This window comes from Branchiostoma lanceolatum, chromosome 16 (genome assembly GCF_035083965.1).
Source record: "Branchiostoma lanceolatum isolate klBraLanc5 chromosome 16, klBraLanc5.hap2, whole genome shotgun sequence".
Taxonomy (NCBI): Eukaryota; Metazoa; Chordata; class Leptocardii; order Amphioxiformes; family Branchiostomatidae; genus Branchiostoma; species Branchiostoma lanceolatum.
In genome coordinates, this window is record NC_089737.1 from 15,983,890 (window position 1) to 15,999,025 (window position 15,136).

The 15,136-nt window shown below is 41.8% G+C and overlaps 1 protein-coding gene across 1 annotated transcript in view; it reads left to right on the forward strand.

Annotated features, from left to right (window-relative positions):
- LOC136421526 (small subunit processome component 20 homolog) overlaps nucleotides 1-15,136 on the forward strand; it is a 62,658-nt gene that overhangs the window by 41,434 nt on the left and 6,088 nt on the right. The window contains exons 14-37 of the mRNA XM_066408853.1: nucleotides 89-168; nucleotides 471-1,164; nucleotides 1,551-1,661; nucleotides 2,038-2,207; nucleotides 2,751-2,852; nucleotides 3,269-3,434; nucleotides 4,229-4,396; nucleotides 4,788-5,014; nucleotides 5,433-5,652; nucleotides 5,997-6,153; nucleotides 6,996-7,370; nucleotides 7,708-7,845; nucleotides 8,267-8,398; nucleotides 8,738-8,877; nucleotides 9,178-9,475; nucleotides 9,752-9,891; nucleotides 10,494-10,650; nucleotides 11,155-11,253; nucleotides 11,794-11,961; nucleotides 12,443-12,609; nucleotides 13,112-13,259; nucleotides 13,567-13,683; nucleotides 14,050-14,220; nucleotides 14,649-14,780. Coding sequence (XP_066264950.1) covers nucleotides 89-168; nucleotides 471-1,164; nucleotides 1,551-1,661; nucleotides 2,038-2,207; nucleotides 2,751-2,852; nucleotides 3,269-3,434; nucleotides 4,229-4,396; nucleotides 4,788-5,014; nucleotides 5,433-5,652; nucleotides 5,997-6,153; nucleotides 6,996-7,370; nucleotides 7,708-7,845; nucleotides 8,267-8,398; nucleotides 8,738-8,877; nucleotides 9,178-9,475; nucleotides 9,752-9,891; nucleotides 10,494-10,650; nucleotides 11,155-11,253; nucleotides 11,794-11,961; nucleotides 12,443-12,609; nucleotides 13,112-13,259; nucleotides 13,567-13,683; nucleotides 14,050-14,220; nucleotides 14,649-14,780 — 4,477 coding nt within the window. The remainder of the gene's footprint in view (nucleotides 1-88; nucleotides 169-470; nucleotides 1,165-1,550; nucleotides 1,662-2,037; nucleotides 2,208-2,750; nucleotides 2,853-3,268; nucleotides 3,435-4,228; nucleotides 4,397-4,787; nucleotides 5,015-5,432; nucleotides 5,653-5,996; nucleotides 6,154-6,995; nucleotides 7,371-7,707; nucleotides 7,846-8,266; nucleotides 8,399-8,737; nucleotides 8,878-9,177; nucleotides 9,476-9,751; nucleotides 9,892-10,493; nucleotides 10,651-11,154; nucleotides 11,254-11,793; nucleotides 11,962-12,442; nucleotides 12,610-13,111; nucleotides 13,260-13,566; nucleotides 13,684-14,049; nucleotides 14,221-14,648; nucleotides 14,781-15,136) is intronic.

A 15,136-nucleotide genomic window follows, 5' to 3' on the forward strand; every position in this document is an offset into this window, starting at 1 on the left:
GTTAAATTTTGAGTCTATCCATTTCAACAGCGATACTAATTTAAAAGTAATTGTTGTCTGTTTCTCACCATGTTTTCCTGCCCTGCAGATCTCACGCCAGTGGGATGAGTCTGAAGGAGTTCTGGTCTGTCTGGAGCGAACACCTGAAGCAGGCAGCGGAACAAGCAGGTAGGACAGGTGTCACAGATCAGATAAGACAGGGGAATGCCTAAAAGAAGCAGCTGTATGAGTAGTGATGAAAGAAAATGGAATGTGAAGATGTAATCAAGACATGTTTAAGAACAAAAAAGAAGAAGTTGATTTCTTGTTGGCATTTTCTATCCTAGAATGGCTTGTATGTTAAGATTTGCTGGAGGATGAAGGTGAAGAGAGAAATAGCATAGCCCAGTGATCGTTACTGAGATGTGTTGATTTCATATATCATAACGATTATACATCATGTATATTTTGTTGTCCTTTTCTTATGACAGAGCAAGACCTTTACAAGCCAAAGAAGGGTGACAGTTCTCCCGACCAACCTGAGACAGAAGACTCCCCTGAGGAGTTGTTTGAAGAAACATTCCAAGAAGTCATCGCTAATCGTTCTACTCCAGACCACGCCAACTTCCGCCACCTCCTCTGGAACGCCATGGCTGAGTTCCCCGACAAGTGCGAGCCAAAGTCGAGAGATTTGTCGCCCCTGCTTTTCCAGTTCTTCGATAACGAGTATTACCCAGCAGACCTTGCAGCCGCCCCTGCACAGGACATCAGGAAACCCCAGGAGGACAAGACTGAAGATGTCATAGTAATCGACCAATCGGGAAGTGAGGATTCTTGTTTGAAAAGCAAAAGTGACCAAACAGAGGAAAAGGATGACGGCGATGATGATGATGATGATAAGGAAAAAGATGAAGAGGAAGATGATGACATCACACCTGAAGACGTCTCAACAGGTGACAAAGTCTCAAGGACAAGGAGAAAGGCGGCCTCAAGGTCACTGGTGGTGCACTTGACGTTGTTTTCCAAGTTTAAGAGCCCCAAAAGTTTGTACCTGGAGCCCAAGTTGAAGGAACTGTACTTTGAGATGCTGAAACACAGGGAGCAAGACGTCCAAAGGTCAGCCCTGGCTTGCCTGATGACATACAAGGCCCCCTACCTGACCCCGTACTCCGACAACTTAGACAGGTAGGCATTTCCTGATATGGTTGTGTATAATAACATATTGTGTACAAGGGACCACCTGCCCAATGTGACACTTTTTGGTGGTCCCTTAGATAATTTTTCCCATTGACACATGCATTAAGAATCCTGTCTATACTGAAGTGACCACCTGTTCATATAGACCAGATTTTTTGGTCCCCCGAGTGGTCTTCATAAGCAGTTTTGACTTCATGATACATACAGCTTTAAAAAAAACAAGAAAATAGTTAAGCAAGAATGTAGCTACTATAGACCCTGTCCTTGGTGCTGATCCATCAACAATTAGAATTAATATTGAGAGTTCTTACCATTTTGCCTCATGTTCTCTAAATTTGTACAAGATGTCTCAAACCTTTCCTTACCTTCCGTAGACTTCTCCAAGACAAGGAGTTCCGAGAAGAGCTGACCCATTTCAGCATAGACCAGGAGAGCAGCGTTGTGCAGCAGGAGCATCGGGAGGGACTGCTGCCCGTCCTCTTCAGGTTTGTTTCATCATGATGACTGTTGCAATGATGTAGACACATCTTATTCAATAAACACTTAAGCAACTTAAGGTTGTAAAACAGCGTTTGTCTTCTTTGTTATCACTCTCTGTGCTCGCTTTGCACAAAGTTTTATTTTTTCTTGTCAAAGAATGATTTAATTGTGACAAGTCTGGATCAGGATACTAGTAATCAGGGCTTATTCATTGTGCTTTGAAAGCATTAGAATAATAGCATATCAGTTAATCTGTGAGCTTTTGTGTTTGAAAGGACCTTCAGGTGACCAAGGGATGTTATTAGGATCCATCTTATGTTACAATAATTTAATCAATCTCCAGACAAAGACCTCACAATTATTTCTTCCCTCCCTCCCCAGGCTGCTGTATGGCCGTATGCAGCAGAAGACGGGGGAGGGGACGCAGGGTCGGCAGGGGGTCAGGATCAGGACGGCCCTGGTGCTCAGGTTCCTCGGGGGATGCACATCTCAGGAGCTGGAGACCTTCTTAGAGATGATCTTAGCTCCCTTCTCTCACCTGATGAACACAGGTGAGTTAATTCTTAGATGCATATTAGGCAAGTTCTTTTTAAGTTTGTTTGGGAATGCACAATGCAGGAAGTGGAGAAATTCATAGAGCTGATCTTTTCTTATCCGGTGGGTTCAGGAGAGCTCTTTTTGAAGGTTTCTTGAAGAGATGGTTTTATCTCCCTTCTCTCACCTCTCACCTCACAGGTAATGTATTTCTTAACTTTGAAAATCTTAACCAAATCACCCAATATCAGTCTCAAAGTTTTACGACGATATAGTATATTTACTTGAGTGCTGTGCTGTTCATAAAGCTAGCAGAACAGTTCAACTGGGTTGGTGAAATATGTTACGAAGAATGAAACACTTTGGAATACCATACCTCCAATTGAAGCTGTCCCTAGTGTTGAACTAGTTGAAGTTAGGTTCATAGTCCGATCTTTTTTTAAAACTTTATTTAGTTTTCGTGCCCCACCTGAACAGATTTGTCATCTAAAGCAATGTTAACAAAATTAATGTTGTTTTTGAGTTTGCAGTGTTACATCTTTTTTCTTTGTACCTTCTAGATGTGTCCTGTGTGGAGCTGGTTAAGCAGGAGGTGACCAGTCTGGACCTGTCAGCTGTCATTCCACTCAGTAAACAGCAGGGATCTCTGGCTACAGTACAAGGTAATGGGTTATGTTTGGTTATCATTGCAATTGGGTCTTTAGTGCATAATTAAATGGAAAGACTTGCTGTCTATCATTTAGATCTTTTTTGATTTATGTATAAGTAGTAACTTCTGATTCAGAATTTCTAATCTTTGCCTGTTTCTCATAGTCAACTGCTGTTAAACTAGAGTTACGTATGTCCAATGACTGCCACAAGTTTTGGAAGATGTTATAATACCTTCACAGTTTCTTACATATACCCTCTTCCCTCTGCATTACTACTGAAATTAACTAGGGAACCTGCATGTGGTCTTTTTACATACTTTTTCTGAGATGTTCCACTTTTACATGTACGTAATCTTCTTATATTGTGTTCTATCTATATTGTGTATAATTATGTCACAACATTTATTTTTATTTCCATCCGCCTCCAGTCCTGCTGAACAAAATGGGGAACCTGCTCCAAGGTTACGTCCCCAGGGTGTTCCGCCTGCTGGTTGCCATGGTGACCAGCCACACCCGCATCCTGGACAGCCGCCATCTTGTCAAGAAGAACCTTCTGCAGCTGGTCAAGAAGGTCAGGACTCTGGCCATGAGGAGGTGGGGCCCTGTTCTTTATTTTGCAAATTGAAAACTTTATTTTCTGCCAACTATTTGATGTCACCTTCCTCAGGGCAATACTCACTGGTTCTATTTTGAACTGCAGCTAGGTGGCGCTGCTGCAATGTGAGGAATGCGGTCCCAATCATGACTGACTCTTTATTGTCGCGGTTCATGAGCACAATTTCTGATCCATTATTGTGCTTATGCATTGGTTCTATGCTTTTTTATCCAATGACTTACCAACCTGATGAAACTATTAGAAAATAAACACCCTCACAAACAAGCTGATGTCCTGTTTTCTCATTGTTTTATCCAGATTGTTGGAGCTGATCCAGCAACTTGACCAGTAACAGCAACTCAAAGATATGTACATGTACACTGTATGTATATAATGTACAATCTCAGACAAAAGTTTGTTTTATCACTTCCAGACTGCTTCAGTTGTTCCAGCAGCATGATCAGTACAGCTTCAGCTACTGTTGTAAAGACGACAGAAAACAGCATCCCCCTTACACACAAAGTTTCCTTTGTTTATCCAGGCTGTTGTAGTTATTCCAGTAACATGACCAGTGCAGAAACTCAAGGGGATGCATACTTGAATGTATGACATAGTGACACTGTATAACATACATCCTCAGACAGAATGTTGATTTATTAGTTATCATCATTACTTTCAGATTGTTGCAGCTGTTTCACCAGTACAGCTTCAGCCACTGTTATGAAGACAACAGCGAAACAGCATCCCCCTCACACACAAACTTTAGCCTTGTTTTTCCATTGTTTTGTTCCAGATTGCTAGAGTTGTTCCAGCAGCACGACCATTACAGCTTCAGTCGGGATGAAATCGAGGCTCTGTTTGTGGGCGTGGTCTGGCCCCAGCTGGGGCAACAGAGGTCAGAGGTCATCTACCAGCCGACGCCCCTTCTTCGCTTGGTGCACCTGTGGAGTAAGAACCTCAGGTGAGAAAAGTTAATCCATTCATCTTTAAGAAAGTACACTGACCCTGTACATAGTATCTGTCTTTCTTGTTAATTATAATGAGTGAAATAGCATCTTTCCAGTAAGGCCTCAGTCTGATCTGTCATACAAGAGCAAATTGTGGGCACTTCTTGGGACTTGTGTGGTGCAGAATTCAACTGTCTTGTGCTGGAAAAGGTTGCTGTAGAACCTTGACAATGGTTGGTTCTGTCAAAGACTAGCTGAAAAACATATGCAACTTCACTCGAAAGTTTATCTGTGTTTCATTCTGTGTCAAAGTTAAGCTGCAATCTCCAACACAATTAAGTTTACATGAAACAAGGTGCATTTACAAAAATTTAACAACAAATACTTTTTCCCTTCCAACCCCAGGTATCACCCTCTGCTGGCAAAGTCGTGCCCTGACCATCCCGACAGGAACCTCATCGATGACATCATCGCAACTTTCTTCACTCCGACCTCTGCCCCGCCTGTGGTTGCCATGGTGATGGAGGTCATAGGTCACCTGCTGCTGGAGTCGGAGTCAGAGGACGCGGCGGATGTAGAGCCACTGGAAGTACCAGGATGTACGATATTGCAGGGAGAAAAGTTGGGAAAAGGTACCAGGGAATTCATAGTCTTTGTGTGCAAACTTTGAATAATTTGAATAGATACTTAGATATGAGATTGATTCTAAACTTATTTTACTAGGAATGCCCAGTGAGATGGTGGTCGTTGGTTCACTTTCTTAACATTGATTAAAAATTGGCAATGGTATATTCTTTCGAAAACCATGGTGGCTGATGTATCTTACATTTGTGCACACATTTAACAGATACTCAACTCATATATTTTCTATACTATCAAATGCAACATTTACTTGTTAACAGAGGTAGAAGTGAACTCCAACCTTTATTAGCTAATCAGTTTATCATCAAAAAGTTTAAAGCAATCCTTAATCATAGTCTCAGTAGCAGAGAGCATACAAATGAAAGCAAAAAAAACATTATTCAGATCTCATGAAAACTTTTTTCGCAGATTCTGAAGCACCAATCGGAACCCAGCTCCTGCTGCCCCACGTGGCGGCCATCTTGGGTCACCTGAGGTCAGCGGTGCAGTCCATCGGGAAGGCGGGGGGGAGACAGACCCGGTCCAAGCTGCCCATGTCGGAGCTGAACATCCTGTCCAGGATCAGCGCTTATGTGGAGGACCCCCAGCAGAGTGCCATGCTGGTGGGGATGCTGCTGCCTTACCTAAGGTCAGAGGTCAATTTGTGTCAAACTTGACCTGTCAATCAAGTGGGCTTGTCGAGAATGAGATACTCTGATTAACAGAACATTTCAAAATTTTTTACCTTCCTCAAGGGAAGATAACAAAACTTTGTACTAAATGTGTGATCTAAAAGAATATTTTTGCAAGATTTTTCTGATAATTTCTAATTATATCACCCGATAGGACCATATTTTACATAAGTTGAACAAACTAGCCAATTACACAATAGAAACGTTATTCAAGCAACAACTGGAAGTACATGTAGAAGCAGGGACCTTGCAACCTTTGTATTTTTCTTAAAATGTTTCGCTATCTTTCCTTTCACCACAGGAGACCGGCTATTACAGACTACAACGCTCAAGTCGACATTTTGGTAACTGTCGGCAACTTGGTGCGACAGGTCCCAGACCCCAAAGCATGCTGGGAACAACTGGCGACCATGTTGTCCAGTCTGGAGGGTAGGGAACCCAGAGGGGAACTCTGCAAGGTAAAGCTTTTTTTTTAAACTTTCATTTTAAATTGAAAATGCATACAGATATAGTGTTACCCTCTTTGAGCCTTGGCCGTTTTTTAACAGTTCACTTATATCAGGTCGGAGAATCATCGGACAACAATGTTCTTTGGTTACAACCAATGTGTAGTGTTGACCATCTGCTTACTTCCTCAGAGCAATACTGATTGGTTTTGCTTTGCACTTCAGCTACATGTTGCTGCTGCAGTCTTATTTGAAACCCCATTCTTCACATCTAGCTGCAGTGCAGGGCTCGAAATTCAGTTTTGGGAATAGGTAGAATCAGTCAGCATTGCCCTGAGGAAGGTGACAGTCACTCAAAAAAATGTTGGTTAGGTATTAGATGCAGTAGTTGAGTTAAAAGAACTCTGTAAGGTGATAATTGGCCACTTCTAGTTTGCACTTGCAAAGTGGGATTGTTTTTCTCCTTGGTGCTGAATATGCAACTGTTGTTATGAATGTTGTTTTCAGTTGAAGTTATGAGAACAAAGGGTGTTTAATCGTCTTACATATATGGGTGCCCTTGTGTATTCATTTTGCTCAACAAATTTGGATGGACGCAAAATTTTGGAAAAATCATATGAAGGTCTTTATTTGTTGATAAAAGCTAGAGAGCAGTTCTTTTTTTTCTAAACATTTCACTAGAAGTAGAACCATAGCCAATGTCTACACATGCATACCACTCAGTGGTGTTAAAATAGTTTACTCTTTAGTGCTAAACAGCTTAACCCTATGTGACTGGTGCCCTAGTGTTCACTAGGCTAAGGGTTACATGACATGTGTTGAGGAAATAACTGACACATGTTGTTTCCCTATAGGTTTTTGCAGCTGTTGCTGAAAGAGATCCAACCGTAAAAGAAATCGCGACCGTTATCCACGATCTCAACACCTGGGACAGGAAACGGGTGGAAGAACCCGACTACGACACGCGACTGTCGGCCTTCAAATCTGTCAATCAAGCCATGAAGGACTGGGTTGCCCTGGATACGACCTTTGCCCTGCCCGTCATCCACAACTGCTTCCACATTGTGCTGAGGATTGAGGACTTCTCCCTGCGCAGCAACGCCTCCTACTGTATGACGCAGGTACTGCAGAAGATGGAGGACGCCAGCTCGAGTCAGGAGGAGTACAAGAAGGTTGTGCAGGGGACGATCCTGCCGCTGGTCAGGAAAGGACTCTGGTCCAGAAGTGAGGTGAGGAAATTTTCAAGTTGATGTTTTGGGCTACCTTTGGAAGTAAACAAGGATTTTTTAATCAATATTTATATATGCCATCCTACAAATAAGTGTAAGTGTTAAGAAGGCTTTAGAAATAATACCTGTAATGTTTAAATGGGGCAAGTACATGATGTACATGTGTGTGTAAGAAGAAACAGAACATGGAACAAAACTCTGTTTTATTTTTGTGCTTTTAACACTTGTGTTTCAAGAGAGACAACAGCAAAACTTGATCACTCTTAGAACCAATTTAGGTGTGCAGTACCTTGTAGATGTGTTAGGTGATGCAACTGACATTCTGTTGCTCCTTTAGTCCGTGCACCAGGAGTCCATCTCCCTGCTGGCAGCTGTTGTAAGGACGTTCTCCAGCCGACAGTACTTCCAGGGTCTGGCTCAGCTGATGGACGAGGACGTGGAGAAGGATTTCTACCAGAACATCACACACATACAGGTTGGTTTATATGTTTGTTTATATGGAATTAGAGTGTGAATTTATCAAAAGGTTTGTTTGTTACACTGTTCCTTAGTTGCACAATAATCAATAAAGACTGTATGTCTTATACCTATATTGCCATTGTCCCACATCTCAACACAATCTCACAGCCCCCTGCTATTTTCAGTGAATCTACATGTACATGTAGTTCTTATAGTGCCCAAGATGCAAATTCCTTTAAACAGCAGTCTGTCATTGGAATAAATGTGAATAGATCAAATATAGACTCAGTATGTGACTGTATAGACCCTACTTATTGAACATGATAGTTAGATATGTTTTTAAGTGGGAACTTTTGTTTTCCTCCAGACCTCTTAGAAGGTTGAGGAACTATTCGTTGATTGTCAATTATTGATCGATTATCAATCCCCCACTGCAGCACCACAGGCGTTCCCGGGCGTTGCGGCGACTGATCAACGTCTGCCAGACAGGCGGCATCAATCCCAGCATCCTCCAGTCATTCATCCTGCCAATCACCAGCTTCATCCTCAACGACCCCCAACTCGTCAAGGTCAGTTGGAAAACATTCTTTTTATTAAATGCTGTTAGAAAACTGATGATGGGTAAATGATTCAAGGATACAGTTTTGACTCATGAGAAAGATTATCATGATTCATAAACAATGTTGACCAAAAAGAGGCATTTTGTCACTCTAATATCTGTAGATGTGTTGTAATTGTATTATTCTTTGTGGAACATGTAACAAGTTAAGACTGTTCTTCAGAAGTTGTATTTCCTGCTGCAGATTTCTACTACTTTTTCCAAAAATCTTAATTTTTCTCAAGATGTCTTCATGGTCAAAATCGGCCGAAGTTAAGCATTAAAAGATTTTCTCTCCTTTCCTGTTTAGGTTGATTTCCTGCAACACGAGGTTGTCCAAGCCGTTGGTGCCATGGCTGCCTGCCTCCCATGGAGAGGATACCTCAGCCTCCTACTCTACTACTTAAACAGGCTGACGCAAAAACTGGAGGGGCAGAAGACTAACATCAAGTAAGTATCAGCTTTTGTATGGATAACATCTTATATAATCAGATGGCAATTGTAGGGGAAAAAAAGGAATTTACCATCAGCTTGTTTTTACTTGCAATATTTGCAATAGTACATCTAAGCATTTTTTTCTGTCGTATTGGTGCAAATTTGTGATTAGGAATAAGATTTGTTCGAAGAAGCTAGTATGCAGGGACGTCATCCATCAAATCAAATAAGTTTTTGAAACCGCAGCTTAAAGCAACGATTTTTCACCTCACCTTCATCTATCCGTCCATTTTTCTCTCCTTCCTTCCCTTCAAGGTTGATAGTTGCTGTCTTGGATGCGTTCCATTTTGACTTGTCAGTCCTGAGTGCAAAAGCCGAAGACACTCCTCAAGAAGAGGAAGACATCTTACCACAGGAGGAGGAAAAACCTGAAGAGGAAGAAACAGAAGAAGATGCAGAGGAGGCTGTTGAGGAGGAGGAAGAAGAAGAAGAAGAGGAGGATGTGGTTGTCATGGAAACTGGGGTGGATAAAGAAAAGGCAGAAGCAGAATTGATTTTCGAAACCCTGACTAACATGGTCCTTCCAAAGTTGCACAAGGGCCTCACGCAAAAGGTGAAGAAATTGTAACTTATTTAACAAAATTTGTTCAAAAGGTTGACCTTAGATAGTTGCCAAACAATAGCTCCATTTAGCTGTTGCATCTCTTTTTTTTCTCTCACTATACTTGTTTTCCAAGATTTACAAAAAAGAGACACCCAGATTATAGTTACAGTAATGTGCAAAATGACTGCTACAACTTAAGATCTTGATAAAGATACTCCTTATTTTTGGCTTCTCCTGAACTATAAACATTGACCTCTGACCCTGTTGCCATGGCGACACCTGCAGGTGAAGAGTGAAGAGGCCCATAAGAAGGCCCGTCTCCATGCCGACAGTGAGGAGGAGCTGCTGCGGGTTCCCATCGCCCTGGCAACTGTCAAGCTGCTGCAGAAACTTCCGGGAAAGGTTCTCAGGAACAACCTGCAGGGGTGAGTCATTAGATATCATGTAGGGGGTGCACCACTTAGGGATGAGTCAGGATGTGTGTCAGGAGAAGAATCAAATGTCTGCAGAAACTTCCAGGAAAAGTTTTCAGGAACAACCTACAGTGGTGAGTCATTGTATATGATTATGTAAGGGGGTCATCGTGTAGGGATGAGTCATTAAGTATGTAACTGGGAGGGTCGAATGTTTGCAGAAACTTCCAGGAAAAATTTTTAGAACAGCCTTAAGGTGTGAGTCAGTATAGCCTTTGCTGAGGAAAGGAAAAACTGGCTGGGATTTGAAAGAGATTTATATTTCAATAATTATGGAAAGTTTCATCACCTACAACTGTATCTTCAGCATTTCTTTCTTTGTTGACCAAAGTGTTAACTGAAGGATCATTTGATTCTTTGTTGACCAGAGTGTTGCTAAAAGTTTGTTTCCCAGATTGTTACGGAAGAAGTGTTTGTTTGTTTGTTTGTTTGTTTGTTTGTTTGTTTACCTGCAATCAATCATTCGCAGGCATCAGTTTACCCGCATGTTGCTGAAAATTGTACTTTGTTTATCAGAACATTATAGAAGGATTGTTTGTTTGTTTGTTTCCCAGTGTGCTGCTGAAGGTGTGCAGCCTGCTGAAGAGCCGTTCGGAGGACATCCGTGAGACGAGTCGCTCCACGCTGGTGAAGATTCTGGAGTCCCTCGGGCCAACATTCTTCCCACAGATCCTACGGGACCTGCGCCACTGCCTCACTAAAGGCTACCAGGTAAAACAGAAGTGGAAAATACTGATGCTGTGTATTTATACAGTACTGCAGGAATCAGGGTACAGGTCCAAAATGCCAGAGCATCAATGTACCAGTACTCTACCTGACTAGACTTACATTTAAGTGTATATACTTATTTTTTTAGTAAAGCGAGTAATTCTGAACACAAATAGGAAAATTTAGCACTCTGGAAAAAGACGAAAACATTGTATGGGTATTGAAATTGAACCATTTCTGATTTGAGATTCTCTCGAAGACATTACTATTTCTCTGCATATGATGCCCCAAGCCTTCATAAACATTCTGTTAATTGTTCATGTATATTTCGGTCATTGACGATCAAAATGGTTGCTTTGTCAAATTGTTCAGGACTAGTACAGAACTGGTATTCCCCTAAAGGAAGATGACAGACGGTCTCTGAAATGTAGGATAGGTACTCTCGTGTTGTGTACAAAAACTTTGTTGTATGCAAAGTATGAATGTTCCATTTTGATGACTCGACAGGTGCATGTACTGACCTACACCACACACGCCCTGATGAAGAGCATGGAGGAACGCCTGGAGCCTGGAGGGCTGGACCGCTGTCTAGACTCACTGGTTGAGGTGAGCTGGTTAGGGTTAATGAGTTAATAGGTTTAGTTACTAGGTTAGTTAACAGGGAGGGCTGGACCGCTGTCTGGACTCACTGGTCGAGGTGAGCTGGTTAGGGTTAATGAGTTAATGCATGGTACTTCCCCCCTAATGTGCCCCTCGCGGGGTCATCTGGGGGTACAGTAGTTGAAGTTGAAGGTAGAGTTGGCAAGTTGCGATTGATGTGAATAAGTTGAAGATAAACATTGAGAGACGACTGAAGACTGAAGTCAGACGGTAATGCAGTAATTATGATGCAGTAAGAATTTCAGTTACTTGTGAAATTTGAACATTGATGTTTCTAGCACAAAACTTTGAAAGCTGCAATTGTGAAGAAAACATCTAGAACCTGTAACATTCAAATGGAATTTCAGCTCTGCTTCTAATAGAGATTTGAAGCTTGTTGGTCAAAGCTCTCTTTAAAAGATAAGTACATGTATTGTGTAAAAACCTTTATTAAGCCATAATTTAACATATGGTACAAATATCCTACCTTTTAACTGTGTTTTCCAGGTGTTTAACGAGGAGTTGTTTGGGAAGTTGTCGGAGGAGAAGGAGGTTGAAGGAATCACCTCCAAGCTGAAGGAGGCGAAGAGCAGCAAGAGTTCCGACTCCTACGAGACGCTCGCCAAGTTCGTCAGCAAGACGTCTCTAGCAAGGCTGGTGCTGCCGCTTAAGGAGGTCAGGCCACTGTCTAAGATGTTAGAAATCTTAGGATTAAGACGAGACCTCTGTTAGATTGCATGCAATGTGAATAACAGAAAAAGTCATAAGACATGAGTATCAGAAAAGTTATTCGTTTGTCATCTTTGTTTTTTTCTCTCTCACTCTCTCCCATTCATTTCATCATTAATCGCAAGTATGTGTTGTTCTAGACCCACACCCAACATAAGAAGTTTTCTCAGTTGATGTTCTTTCTTCCCTCTTTAAGAAGAAGAGAAGCCATTTAATGCATTCTTACATTCATTTGTTATTAGGGAAAGAATGGCTAAAAGTTTTTTTTTCCATTTTATTCTTTCCTTTCTCCTTACTTATGATCAATATTTCCCTCTACTCTCCATTTGTTACTTATTCAAACGTGTTTTCCAAGTTTTTTATCGAACATCAAAGGTCTTGTGGCTTGTTCCTTCCTTCTTCAACACCTTGTTCTGTTCCTCCCCAGGTTCTTGACTCCACCCAGAAGCTTAAGACGTCCCGTAAGGTCCAAGACGTGCTGGCTAAGATTGTTAGCGGATTGATGAAGAACGAAGGACTCACCCCTGACTCCATGCTCATATTCTCTCACGGCCTGGTCACGGAGAGTCTCCCTCTCATCACAGCACAAGTCAAGTAAGTTATTAATAATCAGTTATCAATAAATAAGCAGTTTTCTGGATCAATAATCAATGATCTGAATCAATAATCATTATTCTAAATCACTAGAAAATCTAAAACTTAAGACAGCTTGAAAAAGACTTTCACTCAACACCTCACAAGATAGGTAAGCTACCCATATCAATCAGCTCTCTTGATCTATACATGTGCAGTCTAAAAACATTATTAGTGCTCCTTACTTTTTTTAAGCCACACCAATGTATTACCTTGTTTCTTTCAAATTTCAAAGTGAAGATTTAGCAAGAGGAGAACATGGAAACAGAGGCTTGGGAGAAAAAACTGAATATGACCATATATTCATGCCCTAAAGCTGTGTGAGCAGACTTTCCCCTCAGACTTTGTTTTCATGTTGATTCTACAGTACATCTTTTTTATTTAAGTCTGAGAAGTTTAACCAGTTAATAGATCACTGTTGTTTCCTTATTTGAAATTCATCATATCACTCTTCACCCCCCAGGGCTAAGTTGTCGGCCGCCCCACCCCCTGACCCCCGCCTGCGGCCGGACAGCTGCCTGATCCTGCCCCCCACCCCCCAGAGGCCGGGGACGAAAACGCACGTCAGCATCAAAACCAACAAACACATCCTGGTGGAGTTCGGACTGCAGGTAGGAAAACTTTTACACAAATGTTGCTCTCTCACACTCACTATCTAACTCTTACCCTACATGTACCTCTTGGCCTCTTGATCTAGAGGTAGAGTCGCTAACCACTGGACTACTTGTATCGTGCATGTCAGTTGAGCGACAACAGCCGGGATTCAAACTTGCTCCTCAGGCTTTGCAGGGAAAGCTCTTCTTTATAGTCTACTTCTTTATAGTCTACTTCAATACAAAATACTGAACAAACTGTCTTTTGTTGCCCATATCAAACAAAAACAACTCTAAACCACCAAATTGTTTCCAACCCCCATAGCTCCTGCACCACTGCATGAAGCGAGGCCACCTGTCGGCCAGCGAAGTACTGCACCTGCAGATGTTGGACCCGTTTGTCGCCCAGCTGTACGACTGCCTCAGGTCAAAACATGTCAAGGTATGGATGGACTTTTTACTTTAAGTGTTAGTTATCTAGACTACTAGTCTGTATACTAGATTCATGTACATGTATGTTGTACTCTTACATACTAGTAACTTGTTATATTTTTTAGTGTTCTGTATATATCTGTAACTACATGTATGTATCCAGGGGCGATCAGGGATACAAAGTCAGTCACGTTTCGGACCGCGATATTGCAGTAGCAGACTTCACTGTACTGAAGCATTGCAGATTTGTTAGGAACTTGATGATTTTTAAGATTTTAAAACTTTTAATAATTAGGTAAGTTACCTCCTTTTACTTTCAGTCAAAAGATTTTCGCCATAGTCATAACCCAACTTACCTTGTTCCTGATGTCCCTAGATTGTCACCATGGCGATGAGGTGCCTTACCTGGTTCCTGAGGTTCCCCCTCCCATCACTCAAGGAGAAGGTCAGCAAGGTCGCAGCTGAGATGTTCCTCATCCTGAAGAAATATGGCGGCGCGGGAGGGTCAAAGGGCGAGAACTTTGACCTGGTGGTCACATGTTTCAAGGTAGGTCACTAGTGTGGTTTCAATGTAGGTTTTGTGTTCTTACTTACTTAAAGGGGTTTTGTGGTTAGGGTTGTTGACTTTGAATTTTAAGGTTCTGAGTTTTAATCTCTAGCAGGCCTCAATGTTGTGCACTTGGAATCTTTAAGGCACTTCCCACTTTTTGCACTTGACTCAACAGAATAGGATTAATAGAAGTCATGGACTGACTCTCTTACTTACCAACTCAGGGTGTTACTAAGTACTACAAGTGTTCAGGATGTGTCACTGAGTGGGATTTGAACCTAAACCTGCACCTTACTCCATCCCATAGATTTGTGATGTACCACAGTATTGGGCTGGACCAAGACTACAATAACAGTAGTGTACAAGATATGTGTCCAGTAACAGTCTGGGATTTGAGTCCCCTAACCTGTGCCTTACTCCCACAGGCCCTGACAGTGCTTATTCGTGACGTGAAGTACTACAGCGTAGACAACGACCAGCTCAGAGTGTTACTACAGTATGCTGAGCAGGACATTCTAGACTACACCCGACAGGCAACGGCTTTCACACTGCTCAAGGTGGGGCTGGTTGTTTTATTAATCATTTATTGGTTTGGGTGTTCAACACCTATCAACTAGCCTCCTTGAACATGCTATACCTGGTACAAAGCTCATTATCATAATTTATCCACGTTTACAAAATCCTTGTAGAAAAGCATGTTGCTGCTAGGCAATTGAAAAATGAAGGCAACCAAACCAGTGAAGATATTACAGAATATCTTCTGCTGGAATGCAAATCTACTTAAAACATTACACATGTACTAGAATATAGTTTATATCTAAATAGCAACCGCAAACGTTTAGTGTGAGCATATCTTTATGGCCATGTCATTCCTACCACTGGTCACTCGTTTTAGTTGAGAATGTAATTAACA